The sequence below is a fragment of the Piliocolobus tephrosceles genome, chromosome 16 (genome assembly GCF_002776525.5).
Source record: "Piliocolobus tephrosceles isolate RC106 chromosome 16, ASM277652v3, whole genome shotgun sequence".
NCBI classification, from domain to species: Eukaryota; Metazoa; Chordata; class Mammalia; order Primates; family Cercopithecidae; genus Piliocolobus; species Piliocolobus tephrosceles.
The window spans coordinates 9,117,510-9,141,599 of NC_045449.1; the positions used below are offsets into that span (position 1 = coordinate 9,117,510).

The 24,090-nt window shown below is 51.3% G+C and overlaps 1 protein-coding gene across 1 annotated transcript in view; it reads left to right on the plus strand.

Annotated features, from left to right (window-relative positions):
• The window catches only part of NTN1 (netrin 1), a 227,817-nt gene that overhangs the window by 126,665 nt on the left and 77,062 nt on the right, over nt 1-24,090 (plus strand). The window contains exon 3 of the mRNA XM_023190889.3: nt 23,519-23,707. Within this exon, the coding sequence (XP_023046657.1) occupies nt 23,519-23,707 (189 nt within the window). The remainder of the gene's footprint in view (nt 1-23,518; nt 23,708-24,090) is intronic.

Here is a 24,090-nt window from a genome sequence, read left to right on the forward strand (position 1 = left end):
CATCCATCCTTTATTCATCCATCCATCCATTCAATCATCCATCCATCCGTCATCCACTCATCTATTCATCCATCCATCATCCATCCATTCATCAATCCATCATCCATCCGTCCATCCGTCCATCATCCATTCATTTATCCGTCTATCCAAAGTAAAAGTTTAATCAACCCTTACTCTGTGGTCCACTCTTATACTTTCAGTTTGCTTCTATTTTTTTTTAATACTATCCACGATTCACTAAACTGGTCTCATGACCTGCAAATGAGTTGTTAGCTGCAGTTTAATAAGTGGTGGCCACACTGGAGAGTTGAAGCCAGCAGACATACACCAGTTGTCAGGTTACCTAGGAGAGCTGTTTGCTCCTGAAAGACTGTCGGGTGGTGTGAGCTGTGTGTGCTCTGGGCCACCAGGAAAGGCAGAGGTCATTGTGAGGACCGTGGCACAGAGCAGGAGCTCTAAAGTATGAATGGTGTTACCTGCAGTGCAGTCTCTGCACCCCCTGCCCTGGTGCTGTGGCAGAATGGGTGCTTTGCCTCTGAAAACAACAGAAGCAAAGCACAGGCTGAACTATTTGAAAAATAAACAAAAACATAAACTTGAAATTAATAACTGCACCCCTGAGCTGGCATCTGTTGAGTTCCCCAAAGCAAAAGCAAAGTTCATGGAGGTGACCAAGTACCGAAGCCAGATGTGCGTGTGCAGGTGTGGGTCAGACCCCTACGACAGTGAGCCCCTGTTTGACAGCTTATGGGACTCAGGAGGCCAGAGATAAAGGCAGGGCTTCCCCCACCCCCAGTGGGAAGTCCAACAGGAGATGGCCACGCAAAATCTCAACCCTAAAGGACTGCACTCTCGACGTAAGGGCCAGTGAGAAATGAACCTGTCATGCAGGAGGGGAGAGTGAAGAGACCAGTGCGTTCTGACCTTTGTCCTGCACAGGAGGGAAAAGGTGGTCCCTCCCTAGAATTCATTACCACCAGCCAGCTGTCAGGCAGGCTGAAAGCCCACGTTTGTGACCCCTGTGCCAGTTGAAGATGATGGTGACTTGGACTAGGGAAAGAAGTAGCGAGATTTGGGAGAGAATTAAAAGTAAGCAGCACTTGGTGATGGATTGATTAGGTAATGGGGTCAGGGGAGTGGGCGGTGACAGTGGTGACTGTGGATTTCCAGCTTGCACGTGTGGGTAGATGAAAGCATCGTTTCCTGGAAGACAACTGGATTTGGGAGGGAATATCATGGCTTTGATCTTAGACACCATTAAGTTTGAAGTGCTTTTGAGCAATCTGAGATGTGGGGTGGGTGGTTGGATAGACACATCAGAAGCTCAAAGAAGAATTGGGGACTGGAGATATAAATTTGGGAGTCATTTCTCCCTGAGAAGACAGATCATTGAATTGGGGGAGATTACCGAGGGAGATAGCGAAGTAAGAGGAGAGAAGGCCCAAGTGCAGCTGGAAGAACGCCAGCTTTAATGAGTGGGGAGAGAAGGGCAAACATGAAAGGGAGGCAGCCCTGGAGGAGGAAAACCAGGCATATGTGCTGCCAGGAAAGTCAAAGGAAGAGAGAGCTGCGGAAGAGTTGCGGTGAACCCCGTCCAGCCTGCCGAGGGGCAACGGGGCAAAGAAGGCACACCTGAGTGGGCGGAAAAGTGAGTGGAAGACAGAACCATGGAAGCTGGGGAGAGACAGTACCTAGGGAGACGTGGGGTTGGAGGAGGCCTTGCAAAGAGGTGAGCAGTCTGAGCGTGTTAACTAGGATAGGAGTTGGGATGAAAGAGGACAAGAGGAAGAGGCTGTATGCGTAAGAGAGAAGGAAGAGGTGATGGTTTATGTTTCCTGAAGAGGCAAGAGGGGATCAGACCCAAAACACAGTTGGGGCTGGGCGCAGTGGCCCACGCCTGTAATCCCAGCACTTTGGGAAGCTGAGGCAGGCAGATAACTTGAGGTCAGGAGTTCAAGACCAGCCTGGCCAACATGGTGAAACCCGTCTCTACTAAAACTACAAAAATTAGCTGGGCGTGGTGGTGGGCCCCTGTAATCCCAGCTACTAGAGAGGCTGAGGTGGGAGAATCGTTTGAACCTGGGAGGTGGAGGTTGCAGTGAGCTGAGATCGTGCCATTGCACTCCAGCCTGGGCGACAGAACCAGATTTCATCTCAGGAAACAAACTAACAGTTGGAGGAATAGGCCTAAATCGGGGAAGAAAGGTATGCTGGCAGAGAAGATGTACAACCTGCTGCACATCTTACACAGTGGACGCATGCAACCTGCTGCTGGCCACACCTTCACCAGGAGGCTCAGGCTTAGCCAGCAGCAGGTGGCCGGGGTTCTTGTCTGGCCGCTTCCTTTTCTTCTGAGAATAGGAGGTAAGGACACACCTTTGGAGTGTGGACCTGGAGAAGGAAGATGTTAGGGGGTGGGTGGAGGTTTGAAGAGGGCAGGGAAGGTTTGAAATAGGGAGGTGGGTGAAAGTGACAAATCTCAAGGATCGATTTATTCATTCATGGACTTAACAGATATTACTGGGTACCTACTATGTGCCAGGCACTCCTCTAGGCCCTGGGGTTAATCTGTGAACCAACCAACCAACCAGCCAACCAGCCAACCAAAAAGTCTGCCCTTATGGAGCTTACATTCTAGATGAGAGAAGCACAGTAGATAAATTAGTATAGGAAGTATGCATGTGCTATAATACAACCAACAAAATCAGTATGTAAAGTATGTAGATGCTACAAGCTGATATAATGAAATCAATACGTAAAGTCCGTGTCTGCCGTTAGGTGATGTAATACAATCAATATTTAAAGTACACATACACTCTAAGAGGTTATGTGCAGTGAAGAAAAGGGAAGCAGAGGAGGGTGTGGGTTTGGTGTTTTAAGTGGCATGGTCAGGGCAAGCCTCGCTGGGAAGTGACAGATGGGCTAAGACCTGGAGGTGATGAGGGGTGAAGGGCGGTTATCTGGGGAGACTGGTGGTCATGGTTTTCTGGAAGTGTCCATCTGCCCTATGTAGCTTTGTGGAAGGGCTGTCTGTCTGGACGGGAGTAGAGGATAAAAAGGTAGCGATAAAGGGCCACAGACTCCAGAGCCCGGGGCCCTGGTTTGTTTATTCAAGTGGATGCTGTTGAATGGCAGCAAGGGGAGGAGTGGAGAGAAAGCAGAGGCATGGCCAGGAAGCTGGGAGGCAGGAGCTTGGCACGAGGGGCACCGGCCTGAGCCCTGGGTGGGGAGAGGGATCCCCTGGGAGCTCACGGGGGTGCATTTTGCTGGGCTGTAATGTAAGGGCTACATGGCACCATCTCTAGGGACTCCATCATGCCCTCCATCCCATATATCTCAGCTGTTTTATTTGCCTGCAACAGGGGAATGTTGAGACATGCCAGGCCGCCTGCACCTTCTCCAGCATCTTCACTTTGCCGTGCTCTTTTTGGTTTTTGCATTGCCTTCTCTGTCTTCTACCTCATGATCAAATTGTGGCTCTCTCTCCTGAATTCCGTGTAAACAGAGAGTAAGGACAGTCTAGGGATGGGACTCTGCTGGTGACAACTGTTTTGGCTTCTCAGAGAGGTGTCCTTCCTTCTGTGTGGTCCTTGACTGCATTCTAGGTGGTTTCGGTTCTGGGAAGGAGAGGTTGTCACAATAAGAATCTCTTAAAATGGTGGATATGGGTCAAACCATGTCACACCTGTGCTAAAACAGTCTGTCTTAACTGGGAGATCCCTTTGCAATGAGCTAGCTTTACTTCCTCAGGGACTGAGGTCTGCAGAGGCCGAGGGTCTCCCCTGGGTCACCCTGTTTGTGATGTTCCCCTGGCATGGGATCCTAAATACACCGTTACCTGCTTTCTTTTTTTTTTTTTGAGATGGAGTTTCACTCTTGTTGCCCAGGCTGGAGTGCAATGGCACAGTCTCGGCCCACTGCAAGTCCACCTCCTGGGTTCAAGCGATTCTCCTGCCTCAACCTCCCGAGTAGCTGGAATTATAGGCGCACACCACCACGCCCAGCTAATCTTTGTGTTTTTAGTAGAGACAGGGTTTCACCATGTTGGCCAGGCCAGTCTCGAACTTCTAACCTCAGGTGATCCACCCATCTCGACCTCCCAAAGTGCTGGGATTACAGGCATGAGCCACCGCGCCCAGCTGTTACCTTGTTTTATATCCATCTCCCCATAATGAACCCATCCAGTGCACAGACCCTCCTATAGCCGCATGTGTCCAGCATCTAGTAGGTCTCCCGTAGCTGTCAGGAGTGACCATCGTAACGTCAGCTGCCGTTCCCCTGGATCAACCGCTGTTGACAGCTGGGCACCATTACTGTCCTTATTCCTAGATAAGGAAGCTGAGGCATAGGGGTGACCAAATATACCCAAGGTCAAGTGCACAGTGCTAGCCTGAGACACACAGGATTTTAACTCCTGCATCAGCTCTTGGCTCCCCTTTGTCACCTCCAAGTTGTACTGAAGCTGAGGCTGAGGTTCCCAGAGGGTGTGGGCCCTGGGCTAAGTATTTTATGGCCCTTATCTCATCTGATAAGAGGGTGCTTGTAATTACTGTTCTTTCACTGCATAGCAAAGAGGACAAGGAGAGATTGGGTGACTGGCGCAGGCCGCACAGGTGGATGGAAGGCTGGAAGAGGCCCCCTCTTAGCACCGCTCTCCCCTGCCTCCCTACCTCAGTGGGGTTTGCTGACAAAACAAGCAAGCACATGGAGGAAATGCGGTCCAACTCCTGCCTAATGAATCCCACTGTTTCAGCCTGTTTGCATTTGTCAAATTAATTTGCTTTCCAGACAGAACCACAGACCAGTGTCCCTGACTCCTCAAGAGTGGGAGGGACCCCAGGACCCCCTGGAGAGGCACACTGAAGGAGGCAGACACACTGGTCTGTGGTCTGTGCCCCACAGCTGTCTCCAGCTCCAGGTCCAGGGAGGGCCAGAAGGTGGAGGGGGGCACCGGTGTCGAGGACAGTGCGCCTCCCCCCAAGGCTGGCCGGCTCCCCAGCTGAGGCAGGCGCATGAAATCCGAACTCTGGAGGGAAATTTACTGCACAATAAAGGACGAATGGCCTGCTTTGGGGACAATTAAATCCACATTACTGTGGAATTACAGAGGACGCCCGGGGAATGAGCCACATCCACAGCAGCCAGGAGCACCAGGGCCAAGACATGTGGGGCGTTCACATGTGGGTTCCCTCCAACCCCGACTTGTACTAGGAACCTGTCTGGTTCCCAAGCCCCCTAATTTTAGGGTAAGGAAAACATTTTCAAAGACTACCTGAGGGGAACTAATGTCATAAAACAGCCCCCAGCCGGCCCAGTGTGTATCTTAAATAGAGCTATTCTGGTCACAAAACCGACGGAGTCACAGGGTGGAGGTCTGGGGAGAACTAATCCCCCACCGCCCCATTTGCAGCTGGGGGAGAAGAAAGGGCCAGGCTTCTGAGCAGAGTGGGCCAGGTGTCCAGTCCCTGTCACTCCCGTGAACTGTGTGAGCCCAGCCAGGGCCTCGACATTCTCATCTGCGAAATGGGGATGAGAGTGCCATCCTCACCCAGTGTCTGTTCAGCCCTCAGCGTCTCCATCTTTTTTTATGTTCTGGCTTCTTTTAATGAGATGAAAGTACAGTTGTAAAGTGTGGGGTGTTGGCCAGGCGCAGTGGCTCACGCCTGTAATCCCAGCACTTTGGGAGGCCGAGGTGAGTGGATCACCTGAGGCCAGGATTCCGAGACCATCCTGGCCAACATGGCAAAACCCTGTCTCTATAAAAAATACAAAATTTAGCCGGGCGTGGTGTTGGGCACCTGTAGTCCCAGCTACTCGGGAGGCTGAGCCAGAAGAATCACCTGAACCCAGGAGGCAGAGGTTGCAGTGAGCTGAGATCAGCCACTGCACTCTAGCCTGGGGCACAGAGCAAGACTCTGTCTCAAAAAAACAAAAAAACAAAAAAACCAAACAAACAAAGCGTGGAGTGTTTAGAAGAACAGATGTGTTTGTATTCATTTTCCATCCAAGCCTTTGCGGGCTGGAAGAAGATAAGGAGACTGTTTCTTACGAGTCACACGTTGGGCAGCTTGAGCTGTCTAGGGTGTGGGAGACCCTTGCGAGGCCCTCGTGCCCTTTCAAGCACATCCATCAGTTCTCTTCCTGCCATGCCTTCAGTGGTGGTGCAGGCATGTATGGACAGAGACAGGAGGGAAACAGCTGAGTAAGGTGCAGGGAGGAGACACTAGGATCCAGGGTTCATGAGGAGGTTTGAAGCATAATGACCCAGGGGTGCCTGGTGCACAGAGACTGCTCCAGGCGAGTCATGTGTCACTGTTACGGTGGCTGAGTGGAAGTGGCAGGTGTGAACCACCCCAGCTTTGAAGGCTGTCCTCAGCTCCCACCTCCTGCCCTCTGCTCATCTCATTGTTCTCTGCATTTTCTTTCTTAGAGCTCCCAGAAGTCCCTCACTCCTTCTCGGCCCAATTTGGGGGTGAGGTGTCAAGGAGAGGACCACCTTGCTTGGTCCTCAGTCCTGAAACAAGCAGCCAATGCACTCCTACCTCCCATCGCCTTCTGCTGGTGACCAGGGCTGGAGGGGACCTCTAGGTCTTTAGACACACCCGGAGGCTCCTGGCAGCCGTGCCCTCTGGGTGTTGAGACAGAGGGAGGCGGGACAATGTCTCTGACTGCTAGTGAGCGAGGGATTTGGCCCGTGCTATTGGCTTTCAAAACAATTTGAAGGAGGAAAGTGAAGGGGCCAATTCACCGCAGGACTCTCCTTTCCTGGTCAGTCCCTTGTTGGATTCTTGCCTGGGAGTTTCAGAGCCAGCAAGCCACTGAGGTCGTTTATTGTCCCCATATGTGGAGGAGATGTCCAAAATACTCAGTAGCTGGTATTTCAGCATCAGTGTGGAGATGTTGGCCATAGACAGCTGTCTTGGTACTTCTCTGTGGAAGATCAGTCTGCCCTAAAGCTTTTGAACCCCAAAGGCCTGTTCAGAAGACGTTCAGCTGCAGAGCCACTATCTCTCCACGAGGAAGAGCTTGTAGTTGTCCCCAGGCTGTTTTCCCTGGCTGTACCAGATAACTCAGGACATCGTTCCAGAAGGACCATTTGGATTCTTCCCACATTTGCCCACAGGGAAGCTCTACTGCCCTTCTCCTTCCCACGTGCATGCACAGTCCCTCCCCGCAAGGACTCAGGGTCATTTGCAGACTGGACATCCCTCCCACTAGCTCATGTGTAAGAATATTAGCAAGGCCATTTGGGAGGCCGAGGCGGGCGGGTCACAAGGTCAGGAGATCAAGACCATCCTGGCTAACATGGTAAAACCCCGTCTCTACTAAAACTACAAAAAAAAAAAAAAAAAGAAAGAAAGAAAATTAGCCAGGCATAGTGGCGGGCACCTGTAGTCCCAGCTACTAGGGAGGCTGAGGCAGGAGAATGGCATGAACCCGTAGGCAGAGCTTGCACTGAGCTGAGATCGAACCACTGCACTTCAGCCTGGGCGACAGAGCGAGACTCCGTCTCAAAAAAGAATATTAGCAAGGCCAATGCTAGCCTCAAACCTGTAAGGATCTGACATCCCAGAGGAGGAAAGTGTGTCTTCTAAGGCTCTCCGAGTTGGAAGGGACTTGATCCGTCTAGTTCCACCTCCTCCCCAGAGCCAGAGTCTCCTGTACCGTATTACTCTATTTGAACGTCTCCAGAGATGGCAAAATGACTCTCTCCCAGGGGTGGCCCATTCTAGCTCCTCTGGCCAGCTGGAATCTGCTATTCCCTGTCTTATCCTCTGTTTGATGGTAGGCCACCTAAAATCTTTCATTATAATCTCATAGACACTTTACTGAGCTCTAAATGAATTGTACCTAGTGGTTTGATTAAAATAACTGGATTCAGAATTGGGGTTCAGATTTGGATCATTTTCACCACGAAGCATATCACGATGAAAATGGCTTTGTCTGGGTAGAGATTTGGGGGCACTCTGACCATACTTGCCTTCCTCCCCCTTGTGTCTCCTGGAACTGGAGTGTGATTGGTTCCACATGGCGATCTTTGCATGTGAAGTCGGGGCATGCTAGCGAGTGACAGGGTCTCTTGAGAGGCTGGGTAGGGGCAGGGGGCATGGTCTGTCTGCTTGGCATTGACGGCCCTGCAACTGGAAAGCAGTTTCTGGGTCATCCGATGGACAGGGTCTTTTCCCTTCCCGTGAATCTCCACGTGCTCCTGGGTACAGAATTTCTGTTCTTGTTTAGCAGATTGAGAGAGGGAAATGATAGGGAGGGACAAGCTGGTGCTAAGCAAATAGGAACTAAAGAATCAGACAACCCTTTGAGTTAAGAAAAACCCACACAGGACTCTTCTCTCCTGGACCTGTTGAGTTGAGGAGCCCTTTTAACCTCTTCTAGAAATTGTGGAGTCTGAGGACATTAGAGTGGCCGTTGATAAAAAAAAAAACCGTTGCGTGAAATCATACATCTTAGGCACAGCACAAGCTGGATAGGGATCTGGTGTGTGCTGGAGGGAGCGCTGCCATGCCAGTCTTGGGACATACTTTTACTAAAAATGATTCGTGCAATTCAGATATTCAGATTTAACTGGGTGTTCTGTATTTTTATTTGCTCAACCTGGCAACCTGAGTTTACTTGGAGAGTGAATTAGGAAACTGAGAAGGCGTTTTGGTGTTGTCCTGGAGTGGCCCATTGGGACACTGGTTTCTTTTGGGCACATGGGGGTCCGGTGTGCAGATTGAGACCCTGGTTTTACCCTGTCCCTGTTCACGAGCAGGAAGCTCGATCGTTGGTCACACGGGGGTCTGGTGTGCAGTATCGAACCCTGCAATAGTTCTGGCTGCAGTCTGGGCTGGTCTCTGGAGCTTACAACCCAAGTCAAAGTTAACTAAACAGATGAATTAAATAAATGTCAAGCAGGGAGGGATACAGCCCATGGGGGTAGTGGGGAACAAAGGGCTGTGGAAAGTGTCCCGGGAATTGCATGTTTTGCTGCTTGGTGTCAGGAGAACAAAATCAACTGCAAGTCATTAAGCGTCCCTTGCGCCAACCTCTCCCACTGCCCTGGAGTCCCGCCTTGAATCCAGCCTGGCAAGTGCCTGGCTTAGAGACGGGAGCCATTACAGATGGGAAATGCCTCCAGGGAGCCAGGAGCCAGGCTTGGCCGGCTTGGCTGGCAAAGCAGCCCTCATGTGTCCATTTCATAAAGCACAGGGAGTGTGTGCACCACCTCTGGGGAAGAGAGATTGGAGGGAACCCCCCCTCAACACACACACACCCTGCCGCCACCCCCCGAGCTGCTAACCAGACACCTGGGCAGGGCGGACAAGTCACAGAGCAAAGAGAATTTCATGGCAACAAAAGCTTCCGGGAGAACTTTGCTCAGACAGCCTCTTCCAGTTTGAAACTTCTCTGCCTTCAGGAATGAATTCCAGCAGCCACAGGGTTTTATCAGGCTTCTTTCTGCCTGAGACCATGTCACCCTCACCGTGCTGCTGGGGGTCTGGAAAGAGCTCTGAATTAGTTTGGTGAAAAGTTAGTCACCATTAACGATTGCCAGGTCCCTGGCAACATCTCTTTGCTTCTTGGGACCTTGTTTTTCTTATCTCTTCTTCTACAAGAGGGTAAACTAGGAAACCCTGGAAGGCTGCACCAGCCCCAAGACCCTGGATTTGCCCTTAGAACACTGTCCCCCTTCCTTCTTTTGCTGATAGATCTGGAGCTTGGAGAGGAGTGGGTGGGATGGGGTGAGGTTTCATGCAGGGTCCTATTGTAAGGAAGGAGCAGGGCAAGGTGCTGTGGCGCACACCTGTAGTCCCAGCGCTTTGGGAGGCTGAGGAGGGTGGATCACTTGAGGTAGGAGTTCAAGACCAGCCTGGCCAACATGGTGAAACCCCATCTCTACTAAAAACGCAAAAATTAGCCAGGCATGGTGGCACACACCTGTAATCCCAGCACTTTGGGAGGCCAAGGAGGGTGAATCACTTGGCCAGGAGTTTGAGACCACCCTGGCCAACACGGTGAAACCCCGTCTCTACTAAAAATACAAAAATTAGCTGGGCATGGTGGTGGGCGCCTGTAATCTTCAGCTACTTGGGAGGCTGAGGCAGGAGAATCGCTTGAACTTGGAGGCAGAGGTTGCAGTGAGCTGAGATCACGCCACTGCACTCCAGCCTGGGCGACAAGAGTGTGAAATCCCGTCTCAAAGAATACATAATAAATAAATAAGGAAGTAAGGAGCAAGACCTCCAGTCTCTGGACCTCCATTGTGAAACTGTTTTTGTCCTGACAGGCAAGAAAGTTTGCATCTCATAGACAGTGGGCAGCCATGGAAGGTTCCAGAACAGGGCAGTGACAAATGAGGGGAATGTCTGAAGAGGGGTTTGGAGTGGAGGGCTGGTTGGAGGTGGAGAAGGCGTAGAGGTGCGCAGGGCACATAGAGGGCCGGGCTGAAATCCCCAAAGGAGGTGGTAGGGAGAGCACCCACCCGCTGCCTGGGGCAGAGGCTCGGACTGGAACGTGGAGGGAGGATCTGAGGAACGCAGCAGACAAAGAACTGATGACTGCTCAGGGCTTACCGAAGCCTCCTCGGCATTTCCTCCAAGAGAGGGGCTGGCCCGCGGGGCAGGCAGAGAGGAGGATGTTTGTACGGGAGGAGCCCTGAGTGATTCTTTTGCAGCAAGGGCCTGGGAGATGTTCATTAGGAAGGGATTGTTTCAAAGCCTTAGGGGGAGGCATGGCAGCCAAAAAAGGACAGGGGATAGAAAAGGCTAAGATGTTTACAGAGAAAAAAAAAAAAAAAGACAGTGGAAAAAATGACGACAAGGTCAAGCAGATTTGGGGGATGGCCCCCGCTGTCCACTGTGGGGGGGGCTGGGTGCCCGGCACAGCGGGAGAAAGAGCCACAGGGCCTAGGCTGTGGTTTTTGGAGAGCTGAGCCTGTGACCTCCGTGTGCTTAATCCTGCCCGTGGCCCTGATCCCAAACCCCACGAAATGCCCTCTCCTGTCTGTTCACCGCCAGCCTGTTTGATCAGTTGGTCTCCCCTGGACATTTCTGCTTGAAGAAGGAGACAGGACTCACCGGACTTAAGACTTATCTGCCCCCCACCCCAGTCCCTTCCCCTAGAAGCCCAAGAGGGTCTGGCTGCGGGGCGGGAGGCAAACTCCTAGCAGCCCTTTTGTCTGACGTCTTGACAAAGGGGCTGGGGCCTTTCCCAAGCCCCACAGGTGTGAAGAACTTGTTACTGTAGTGTTTATTCAGCCCTATTAGTGGCCTGAAGGACTGTTGACAGAAGGCCCCTTTGTGTTCAGACTTGGCTAAAGCTCCCTAAGCCCTGGACAAACACAGGCCACTTATCTCCCGGGACTTTATCAGAAACCATCTTAAGCCTGTCTTTGGCAGGCCAGGAACTCCAGCCTCCCATCCCACTCCGACTGTGAGTCCAGGCACTGAGGTTCCAAAACGCTTCCCACTTTCCTTCATTTTTCTTACCACCTTGATCCACCCCTCTTCCACGGCATTTCTGGTATCAGAGATAAAGCACAGGTGGTGGGGGGAGGGGGAAAGGAGGGTGGACAGAAATTTTGTTTTCAAATTGGACCCTAAAAACGAAATGGCGTGGCCCCGCAGGCCTGTTTCTGAAAGAGAGACTTAAGAGAAGTGTGTGGGCTCCTCTCTGGGAGAACTTGGCTTCAGGGGCCTCCAAGGCTGACCACGGAGGGTCCCTATTGAGAGGTGAAGCCAGCTGGACTTCCAGGGCCCAGTGGGGAATTGGAAAACTCTTCTGTCTTACAAGAGGATTGTAAAACGCCCCAATGGGTGCTCGCTCTGTAGCTAGAAAGAGGATTGTAAAATGCACCAATCAGCGCTCTGTAAAACGCACCAATCAGTGCTCTGTAAAATGCACCAACCAGCGCTCTGTAAAACGCACCAATCAGTGCTCTGTAAAACGCACCAATCAGCACTCTGTAAAATGCACCAACCAGCACTCTGTAAAATGCACCAATCAGTGCTCTGTAAAACACACCAATGAGCCTAAAAGTAGCCAATCACGGGGGGGGATTGACAAAAGGGCACTCTGATAGGACAGAAATGGAACATGAGCTGGAACAAATAAGGGAATAAAAGCTGGCCACCCCCCACCCCAGCCAGCAGTGGCAACCCACTCGGTCCTGTTCTGCAGGGTGGAAGCTTTGTTCTTTTGCTCTTCACAGTGAATCTTGCTGCTGCTTACTCTTTGGGTCCGTGCCACCTTTAAGAGCTGTAACACTCACCGGCAAGGTCCACGGCTTCATTCTTGAAGTGAACGAGACCACGAACCCACCGGCAGGAACCAACACTGGACACACTCTTGCTCATTGCCCTCTGCTAAATCCCCCTGCTATGCCACCACATGCCCAAAGGATAGACTCCTTTCTTCTCCCCCAAAGTCGTTTCCTCTGCCCAGTTCCCTGGAGAGGATCCTGCACACCCATTCTCTCTGAAAGACCCAGGTGGTCATCAGTCCTGTGGGCTACACCCCTCTGATGGTTTCCCTGGAAAGGCTCCCATACCTCCACTTGCAGCAAGGGAGAAGCCTGCAGGATCCTGTCACCACCACCCCAGGGCCATGGCGAGTCCCAGCTGTGATCTACCTGCTGCCTGGAGGTGGTCTGAGTGCCCTTTCCACAGCCCTGTCACCTGCTTGATCCAGTCCCACCCTGAGGCTTCTTTACAGCATTACCTAGCCTGGAGCACCCCACTTCTGAACTCCAGGGTCCCCTCCCAAAGGCCTCCATGCTGATGTGAGTCTGTGATCTGTCCCCTACCCTGCAGGAGTTTTGAGTATCATGAGTTAGACTTTTAGGGCCAGAAAAGAACCTAGAAATCATCAGACCCAGATGTCTTCATTTTTCAGATGGGAGAATGGGCTCAGAGGGGCCCCATGGGCTTTCGAGGGTCACATACCTGGGGGAGTCGTGGAGCCAGAGCTAGAGTCCAGGCTTCCCACATCAGGCCCAAGCTCTCTTTCCTCTCGCTTGCTTGTGAGGTTGTAGCCATTGTGTAGCCATTGTGTTTGATCTTGGTTAGTAATAGTTACACTCGCCTACGCCCTGCCTCTCTACACTGTGAGATTCTAGGTTCTTGTCTTCCGGTAGCTTTTTTCTCCTCCTCGTGATCTAGACTAGTGGTTCTCAAAGTATGGCCCTTAGATGGGCAGCGTCAGCACCACCTGGGAGCTTGTGAGGTGCCCATCATCATGCCCCACGTACAGCCTCAGAGTCAGAAACTCTGGGGGGCGGCCACGCACGGTGGTTCATGCCTGTAATTCAAGCACTTTGGGAGGCCTAGGCGGGTGGATCATCTGAGGTCAGGAGTTCGAGACTAGCCTGGCCCACATGGTGAAACCCTGTCTTTACTAAAAAAATTATCCGGGCGTGGTGGTGGGCGCCTGTAATCCCAGCTACTCAGGAGGCTGAGGCAGGAGAATCGCTTGAACCAGGGAGGCAGAGGTTGCAGTTAGGCAGGCAGGTCACCTAAGGTCAGGAGTTTAAGATCAATCTGGGCAACATGGTGAAACCCCGTCTGTACTAAAAATACAAAAAAATTAGCCAGGTGTGGTGGCGGGTACCTGTAATCCCAGCTACTTGGGAGGCTGAGGCAGGAGAATCGCTTGAACCTGGGAGGCAGAGATTGCAGTGAGCCGAGATCCTGCCACTGCCCTCCAGCCTGGCGACAGAGCAAGACTCCGTCTCAAAAAAAGAAAAACTCCGGGGGTTGTCTCAGCTCCCTGTGTCTTAGGAGGGAATGCTGGTAAATCTGTGCACCCAGGCTGGAGAAGCATCACAGGTTGGGGCCTTGAGAGGGGTGTGGTAGCTGCTTGAATTAATAACCACAGCTCAAGAGAAGGAAGAGGGGGCCGTGGTCTGTTGAGAGAGGAAAATGCAGCAACGCCAGCCCTATGGCAGGCGTGCTTCCCACTCAGAGCTGGGCGCTTCCAAAGTCTCCGTTCACGTTTGTTGAATGAAGCAACGAATGGGCAGTCAGGCAGAAGCGCGTCCTGTTGGGCGTCCTTGTGGCATCTTGAAGTGCCACATCTTCCCTCACATGGTCTCTGGGACTCCAGAGAGTCCCATGAGACATCCTTACCTCGCCTGGCTCTCATACCCAGCGTGGACTGACTCTGTGTTGACTTTTCTTCCACACAAGCGAGTTGTGCAGTTCTTCTGGCCGTATCTAGGAGAGGTTTGTCAGTGGTTTTTTAAATGGTTGAAACGAGGCATCCTCAATGAGTGCAAACCCTAGAGCCTTGAGTGGAACCAACTACTCCTGTGTGATGTCCTCACGGTCCTCGTAGGGGTCGTCCAGTCTCGTGACTCCCTCTGGCTGGTCACTGCTGCGTTGTGTCCGGCTGGCTGATGTCTCCAGTGACGAACTTTAAGCCTGTGTTTGGGGGATAGTGGTGGACCTAGGAGTGAAGCCACAGCGGCAGCAGCATTAACCAGACTTTAGCATGCCCAGTATCTCCACCGACCCTGCCAGGGCAGGGACCATGGCTGTTCTGCTCACTGTGACGTCCCCAGCACCTTGCATGGTGCCCAGACTGCACCAAGTAGGGGCTCAGTAAATACTTGTTGAATGCTTCGATAAATTCACGCCCTACCAGATCTGCTAATAGTGAAGTAAAACCGAAGTCTGGGCTTGGATTGTTTTATAAATGTATGTACGTGTATGATCGTTTCTCTTATGCCCAACTCATCTGTAGACACAAAGGACTGTGAGTCCCAGAAATGCCTGGCCCAGTCCTGCCTCGGCCCCTTTCCCTAAAGGAGCCCTTTGCGAGGTTGGCTCAGAATGATTCCCAGGTGTGGGCAGGAGTTAGGTGTGTGGGCAGCCAGGGTTGCTCAACCCAGCCATTTCAGGAGACGCTGAAAATGGGGCTCAGGAAAACACACTGGGGGCGGAATACCTAAAATTTATAAACAAGAGTTGAACAATTTCTAAATAAATAGCATACCAAATGGAGCAGCAAAGTAATAAAGGAAATACAGACTACCTCAAAGTCTTAAAAATAACTCTCAAGTATTTTTATGATTCTGAACCAGTCATTTAAGGAGAAGTTTCTCTTGAAACCAGGCTTCTGCCCACTGCCCCATCACAGACCCCTGCAGTCAAACCTCCCTTCACCTCCCTGCAGAGGCTCTCTGTCCACACAGTGGGTCATGTCCCAACTGGTTTCTTTTCCGTTGAGTTTCAGTTCCATCCCTCCCCATCAGAGTCCGCATTTGCACAGGATCCCCAGGTGACCGCAGGCACGTTATGGTTGGGGCAGTGCTGGCAGAATATGCCTGACTTTCCTCAGGCCCTGTCCTCTCCCCATTGTTCCAGAGAGATTCAGAAGAACGGCCTCCTTGAGTGTTAGTCTTGACAGCTCTGGTCACCGTTGAAAACAGTGCAATTACTAGACCACTGTCCACTTCCCCCTGAGACAGGAAGCACCCTGGTACAGGACTCCATCTTGCCTGCGTCTGTCACACCAGCACCTGGCCCTTTTAAAGGCTTCAGTCAAAGCTTTGTTGAAGGAGTTAATGACAGTCACCTCCTGGAGCAGCTTTCCTCCCCTGCCCTCTCCTCTCCTTTCCTTTGTGGAGTTTCGCTTTTGTTGCCCAGGCTGGAATGCGATGGCATGATCTTGGCTCACCGCGACCTCTGCCTCCCAGGTTCAAGTGATTCTCCTGCCTCATCCTCTCGAGTAGCTGGGATTACAGGCGCCCACCACCACGCCCGGCTAATTTTGTATTTTTTAGTAGAGACAGGGTTTCTCCATGTTGGTCAGGCTGGTCTCAAACTCCTGACCTCAGGTGATCCGCCCGCCTTGGCTTCCCAAAGTGCTGGGATTACAGGCGTGAGCCACCGCGCCTGGCCCTCCTGGCGCAGCTTTCTAAGCCTCAGAGTTTGCACTTAGAGGACAGCATCTTAGGCTGTGGGGAATAAATATTTACATACCCCAGAGGCGGCGGGCGTCATGATCTCCCTAACCCAGGAATTCTCAAACTCAACACCGTGGACATTTGGCAGACTCCGTTTGGGGGGGACTGTCCTGTGTATTGTAGGAAGTTTAGCAACCTCTCTGGTTTCTATGCCCTGGATGCAAACAGCCCCTCCCTCCCCAGTCGTGATACGAAAAATGTCCGTAGACATTGCCAAATGTCCAGTGGGGGACAAAATTGCCACTGGTTGAGAACCACTGCCCCATCTCCCTCAGGGAATTTGTGAATTGCACATGCTGAGTAGGTCTCCTGGTCCTTACCCAGCAGCCATGGACTTACCTAGCAGAGGAGCTGGTGAAGGAAGCAGCGCCCGCCCCTAGCCCTGCAAGTTTTTGCCATGCCCCAACCTGCTCATGTGGCCTGGACATGTGGAAATGTGTCAACAGTCATGACAGATCTGACAGGAGTGCCTGTCCCAGTGCGCAGGCAGCCAACGGCTGGGGCCTCCAGCCTATGATGGTGCCTATGTGAGTTTTTTTTTTTTTTTTTTTTTTTAATTTTTATTTTTTTGGAGAATTCAGCTATTATGCTACAGAGATAACATGGTCAGTCTTCTCAAGAGAACCACTCTGAAAGGGAGAGGACATGGTGATCCTGTTTGCTGGAGGGCTGCCGTGGGGGTACTGGGGGGGCCCAGACCAGAGTCTCTGAGGAGACCCATCACCAAATGGCCTTCTTGCCCCAGTGAGAAGCCCCTGGGCCATGTGAAGTCTGGGGGAGTCAGGACCAGAGTCCCTGAGAGACATGGTCTGGAAACTGCTCACCAATGACAGCTAGATGCTTTCTGGGCCTGGTGTAGTCCTGACAGGATTGAGAGTGAGTTCGTCAGGGGCCTTTTGGGGCGGGCCAACACCTATGGTTTGGTAAATTCATCAAAAGCAATGGATACAGATTCAGTCTCTGTGGGCAAGGGCACTACTCAGAGTTCCAGAAAGGGTCCAGGGGACTTAGATGTGGGTTTTTCTCTCTGAAGCACAGCAGTCTACTTGAGCAGACAGAGGATAAATTGATGAGTTAAAGTAGTTGAAAGCAACAATCAGATGTCACAAGGCCACGCCTTGTCAGGGAGTGGTTCAGGCAGTAAATCCTCTGTCTGCCCTACCTGTCTAACTATCTAACTGTCTCTATACATTCCTGTTTGCCTGTCTACCTGCCCACCTACCCATCCATCCATCCATCCATCCATCCATCCATCCATCCATCCATCCATCCATGCATCTGTCTACCCACTTATCTATCCATCCATTTCATGCATCCATTCATCCTTCCATTCATGCCATCCACCCATTCATCCACCCACCTACCTATCAACTCGATCCATCCATCCATCCATCCATCTATCCATCCATCCATCCATCCCTCCCTCCCTCCATCTATTCATCTGTCCATCCATCCACCTTTTCATCCCTCTATTCATCCATCTATCCATCCATCCATCCATGCATTCATGCATCCATCCATCCATGCATCCATCCATCCATGCATCTGTCTGCCCATTTATCTATCCATCCATTCCATGCATCCATTCATCCTTCCATTCATACATCCATCCATCCTTCCATCCACCTACCTATCAACTCCATCCATCCATCCCTCCCCCTCTCCATCTATCCATCCGTCCATTAATCCACCTTTTCATCCTTCCATTCATTCATCCATCCATCCATCCATCTTCTCTCTTGTTTGCTTTCTCTCTCTCATTTTCACAACAAAAATGAATGAAGGCTTTCTGTGGGCTGGAGGATATAAGAGCAAACACTATCCCTTCCTCAAGAAACCAACACAGTTAACGAGAGATTAGTCCCACTTGATCAGATAATTTTCTGACATGAGTTTGTTCCCTCCATTAGATGGGGAACCCATGGATAGTTGAGAGTGCATTGTCCACCTGTGTATCTCACATAGCCTGTAGCACAGAACTGGGCACATAGCTAGAGCACTGTGAATATGCACTGAATTGATCTGACCTGGGGGAGTGAGAAGGGGTTGGGCATTTCCAGGTTGGTGGGAGAGGGAGAGGGGCAGAAAGGCAGGAATGTTGAGAGGTAAGGAGTGGCCACAGGCATGTGTTGAAATAGGACTTAGAGGACTTTTTGATGGGGGAAGAAAATAGGAACCCACCTCTTGGGCCTCTCTCCCTACTGGGTTTCTGGTTGGAAAGTGGCGCCTCTCCCCCTCCTACCTTCCTTACCCTCGTTATGCCCTGGGTCTGAAATGCAGCCACATGTGATGTATCCTTGGTGATCCTCACATGATAGCCAAAGAGGGGCACAAAGCTTGGGGTGTCTTTGGGTGGCTGGGGTACCCCTGGATAAGAGGCAGAACCTCAAAGGTCTAGGCAGGGCTTCTGTTCTTGCCCCTGCTGGTCCCTCAGAGTGTCTCTGCCGCCCCCAATCCCCTTTTCTCTGGGCTGACCTCTCTGTTCTCACAAAGCTGCCCTTTCCTCCCTGCCTTGAAATCTGATAATGAAACTAATACCCAATATTTTTGCCTCCAAGAGATGCAGGAGATAAACAGGAAGGCATGAAGGATTAAGGTGTCTCTCCGAGGAAGGGACTGGGGACAGGCCGGGAGTTGGGTGACGCCTCTCTGTGGAGCTGAGGGATCCAGATGTGAGCTGCTTCGCCCAGTGCATTTTTCCATCTGTGCAGAGAAAATAAAACAAAGAGAAAAGAAAACAAGCTGTAAAATACTTTGCAGAAGTCTGAGCATGGGCATTTGCCACTTGATGTCTCTTGACAGCTCCAAGAAGAAGGGGAGGGAAGGGACCCCTGCCTTTTGATGTTCGCCTCAGAGTTTTCTTTTGTGTGACCAGTTGTTTAGGAAAAACCTTTTGTTGGCATAAGGTGCATATGGAAGAGAGCTACCAGCCCCCAGCTTCCTCTTAGGGTGGGAAAAGTGGAGGTTGAGCTCCCAGACGGGGCTCAGAGGTTAGGGCAGCCCCTGCTGAGAAATGCAGAAGGAGGACGTTTGCCTCCAAGAAGGATGGGATGATGCTGTTACCAGGCCTTTCCTGGTACAAGGGAGGCCTGAGGAAGTGAGGCCCGGGTGATCCTTCCAGAACCCTGTCCCCAGGCAGGTGTTCCAGGTCCTGTGATTTCTGTGCTTGTAACAAAGATCTAGATTCTGACTGTAGTCTAGGCCAGCTGTTACTTCCAGTGATAAGGGTCCTTTCCTCTGAGCCAGTGAACCAGGAGCCAGAAGGCCTGGGTTCCCATCCTGGACCCCCCATTTACTGGCTCTGTGGTCCTGGGCTGGTTGGTCATTTCCCCTCTCTGAGCAGGCCCCTGTCACCCTTGTCTGGCAGAGTGAGTCCAAAGAGAGTGAGTGTGCGCAGGCGTGACAGCGTCTATGGGAGGGCAAGGTGCAGCTGCAGCCTCTTACTTTGCACCTGGTTGAACTCAGCCCTGGGGACACTTGCTGGAGGACACTTAGCAAGGCTCTGGGACTCATCCCCTGGTCTAATTTGGCTTCTGGCTGCTTTCAGATTTCAGGGTAGGAGCTGTCTTTTCTCTAGCACCCCCCACTGCTTTCTCTAGAGCCCTGTCCACCTCTATTTGTAAATGGAATGACTAATGGGTGAGTGACTTGGCAGTGACTCTAGGAAGAGCACTTAAAGAAGCTTGTCCTAACATCAGAGAGAAAAATTAAAGAGGCACATGTTTTTCTAAAGATCACAAATTAAAGTAACATGTGAATGAGAAACTGTTAAAAATATTTATAGCTTATATGGCGGAAAAGACAAATGATGTTTAATCCTCCCACATAAGATCACTAGACAGCATGAAAAAAAATCCACCTTATTTGAAAACTGGGCAAATGGCATGAACAGGCAATGCACAAAAAAGAAATATAAATAGAAAAACAATACATGGGGAAATGTCCAACCTTCCTAGTAATCAAAGACACGCAAATTAAAATCGTGTGTGTGTGTGTGTGTGTGTGTGTTTTCTCTCAGACCAATTGGCCAAGATTTTTAAAAAAGAATGCTGATACCAAATGCATATTATTATTTTCAAGCATGTGGTAAAATAGGAGCTCTCATATCCTGCTGGTGGGAGTATAAGCCATACAGCCTCTCTTGAGGGCAGTTTGGCGGTTTGGAGCCAATGTTAAAAACATGTAGAAGGGCCGGGCGTGATGGCTCATGCCTGTAATCCCAGCACTTTGAGAGGCTGAGGTGGGCAGATCACAAGGTCAGGAGTTCGAGATCAGTCTGGCCAGCGTAGTGAAACCTCATCTCTACTAAAAATACAAAAAATTAGTCAGGTGCAGTGGCAGGTGCCTGTAATCCCAGCTGTTCGGGAGGCTGAGGCAGGAGAATCGCGTGAACGTGGGAGGCGGAGGTTGCAGTGAGCCGAGATCATGCCACTGCACTCCAGCCTGGGCTACAGAACAAGACTCCGTCTCAAAAAAAAAAAAAAAAAAAGTAAGTAATAAAAATATAAAAACATGTGGATTCAAAATTCAACCCAGTAATTCCATCTAGAGAAATTTGCGCTACAACACTCATCAGAGCAGAGCACAAATATGTATGTTCAAAGGTGGTTCAAGGTGGTTACCTTTACGTTCAAAGGTAGTTAACATTTATAATAGTGAAAAATGGGAAACGGCCTATAGCTGTCCAACCCTGGGAGGTCCTTCTTTTAAATGCCTCCACTTCCGACTCCAAGGGGTCCACTATGCATAGCATACAATGCAGTGCCAGACGACTTTTATTTTTTGGTTTTTAATTTTTGTGAGATAGGGTCTCACTCAGTGGCTCAGACTGGGGTACAGTGGTGGCTTATGGCAACCTCCACCTCCCAGATTCAAGAGATTCTCCTGCCTCAGCCTCCCAAGTAGCTGGGATTACAGGTGCAAACCACCATGCCTGGCTAATTTTTGTATTTTTTAGTAGAGATGAGGTTTCACCATATTGGCCAGGCTGGTCTCAAACTCCTGACTCCAAGAGATCTGCCCACCTCGGCCTCCCAAAGTGCTGGGATTACAGGTGTGAGCCACCATGCCCAGCCCAGGCGACTTTTAAACATCGTGAAGAACAGTATTTGACACGAGGAAATGTTCATTATTATGAAAAAAAAAAAACCCCACAAAACTAGATGTATAAAAATATGATCTATGTTTTCCGTGTCTGTAGGAAAGAATTAAATAGCTCCACAACTGAACAAATGTTAATTAAAGCCTAAAAGGAAAGATCTCTGCAGCAACTGTGGTTGGTGGAAATAGGAGTGTATTCCTTTCTCTTCCTGCTTTTGTTTATCGAGTGCATGAATTAAATATATATTTCTTAGGTTGGGTGTGGTGGCTCACGCCTGTAATCCCAGCACGTTGGGAGACCAAAACAGGCAGATCTCTTGAGCCCAGGAGTTCAAGACCAGTCTGACCAACATGGTGAAACCCTGTCTCTACTAAAAATACAAAAATTAGTCAGGCGTGGTGGTGCAACATGGTGAAACCCTGGTTCTACAAAAAATACAAAAAAATTAGCTGGGCATGGTGTCACATGCCTGTGGTCCCAGCTACTCGGGAGGCTGAGGTCGGGAGGATCTCATGAGCCCGGGAGACAGAGGACTCAGTGAGCCAAGATCCATGCCATTGCACTCCAGCCTGGGCAACAGAGTGAGACCCTGCCTCAAACAAAAAACAAAGCAAAAATCCCAACATGTATTTCTTCAGAAATTCCATCAAATGTGATTTAGAACACACTGAGCATGAAACCATGTTGTAGAGTGAACAAGAAGAGGCTAGACCTGTGCTGGAGTAACCCTGGGGTTGGAAGCCTAAAGAAGAAGGCAGGTGACAGGCAATCGTGATGTGGCGCAAGGAAAGCTGTGTGAGGCCATGCTGGGTGCCCATGCCAGGCTTGTGGGGTGGAGCGGGGCTGGGAAGTAACATTGGAACCAAGACCTGGGGTATGAGAAGGAGGCAGCCAGATAAAACAGGGGTGTCCTGGGAGGAAGGGAACAGCATGTCCAAAGCTCCAGAGAGGCAGGTGAGGGGTCCTCGCACATGGCTCTAGAAACAGACCAAAGTTTGGAATCGCTGGAGCATAAAGAGTGAGGGGCTGGAGGACGAGGCAGGACCAGCTTATTTGGAGCCCTGAAGGCCATGCTGAGTGCTTTCAACTTGATCCCAATGGACGCCCTCAGGTTGGTGCTTAGAAATCCTGCTCTGGGCTGAGTGTGGTTGCTCATGGCTTTCAGCCCAGCACTTTGGGAGGCTAAGGTGGGAGGATCACAAGGTCAGGAGTTCAAGACCAGTCTGACCAACATGGTGAAACCCCGTCTCTACTAAAAATACAAAAATTAGTCAGGCGTGGTGGTGCGCACCCGTAATCCCAGCTACTGAGGAGGCTGAGGCAGGAGAGTCACTTGAACCCGGGAGGCAGAGGTTGCAGTGAGCTGAGATCGGGCCACTGCACTCCAGCCTGGGTGACAGAGAAAGATTCCCATCTCACAAATAACAACCAACAAACAAAAAGAAATCCTGCTTCTGCTGATTATGCAGAGGGGAGCCTGCGAGGTTCAGCTCAAGCCACAGGGAACCTGAGGGCAGGATGGTAAGGAGTGAATGATGTCGGGGAGGTGACTCTGGGTTCGAGTGGAGACCCCAGAACTGGAACTGGAAATACTGATTTGGGAGTTGGGAGCACAGAGATGATGAGTGTTGAAGGAGACAGACCAGGAGGGCGTGGGGGTGGGCGGGGAAAGGGAGCTGAGTCCTGGGCAATGCTCGTGGGGAGGGAACAGGTGGAGCAGAGCCATCGTGGACGATGTGGGGGTCCTCTCCCCAGAGCAGGGCTGGGCAGCCTCCGGAAGCCAGCCACGTTGAGGTAGGAAGAATGATGGTGTGCAGGCCCCAGAGTCCTCAGTGGACGAAGAGGAGGGGGAAGGGGAGGCCGGGCTGGTGGCAGGAGCCTCAGTAGTTTGCTCAGCTGCTACAACAAAGTGCCACGGGCTGTGGGCTGAAATGCTAGACGTTTACTTCTCCTAGTTCTGGAGCCTGGAAGTCCAAGATCAAGGTGTCGGCAGGGTTGGTTGCTCTGGAGGCCTTTCTGCGTGGCTTGCAGATGGCTGCCCTCTGGCAACGTCCTCACGGGATCTCTCCTCTGTGCACATGCTTCCCTGTGTCCCTCTGTGTCCTCATCTCCTCTTCTTACAAAGACACAGTCATACTGGTGTAGGGCCCACTCTGAGGGCCTTGTTTTAAGACTCTATCTCTAAATACAGTCACATTCTGAGGTACTGGGGGTCACGGCTTCAACATATGAATTTTGGGAGAACCTCAGCCGTGGTACTGTTACGTGCCCAATACATGCTTATGGGTATAAACAGGAGGAGCCGAGGAGGAGCTCCTGGAGCCCAAGTCGGCCTGCCTGGCTGTGCTAGTGGAGAAGGGAGCAGTTGAGGGGTGGGGTTTCCTTCGGTGCCCATAGGTGCCTGTCCTCCCCGCACCCCTGCGGCTGACACCTCTCTCTGTCTTCCCCTGCAGCCTGCAACTGCAACCTGCATGCCCGGCGCTGCCGCTTCAACATGGAGCTCTACAAGCTTTCGGGGCGCAAGAGCGGAGGTGTCTGCCTCAACTGTCGCCACAACACCGCCGGCCGCCACTGCCACTACTGCAAGGAGGGCTACTACCGCGACATGGGCAAGCCCATCAGCCACCGGAAGGCCTGCAAAGGTGGGCGACGCGTGGTGGGCGGGGGGGCTGGGGAGACCCTGGGAACATCAGTCCTCCTGCTCCTTCCTCGCTTCCTTTTCTATTTTCTTGCAGTCTGTGTACAAATTGGCATTACTGAGGCTCTCTCTCTCTCTCTCACACACACACACACACACACACACACACACACACACGCACACAAAGGCTTCCCTGGTATTTGGAGGTGTAAGCCAAAACAAAGGGGCGATGGAGACATGGCTCAAAGGAGAAGAAAGGAGAAGGTGTGACCCCCTACAAGGGTGCAGGGCTGCAGCCGCCAACACCTCTCCCTTCCCTCCCCCACCTGGGCTGCTCCTCTGCACAGGTGTGCTGCATACCAGAGGGCCGCCAGTCATGTTCTCCAG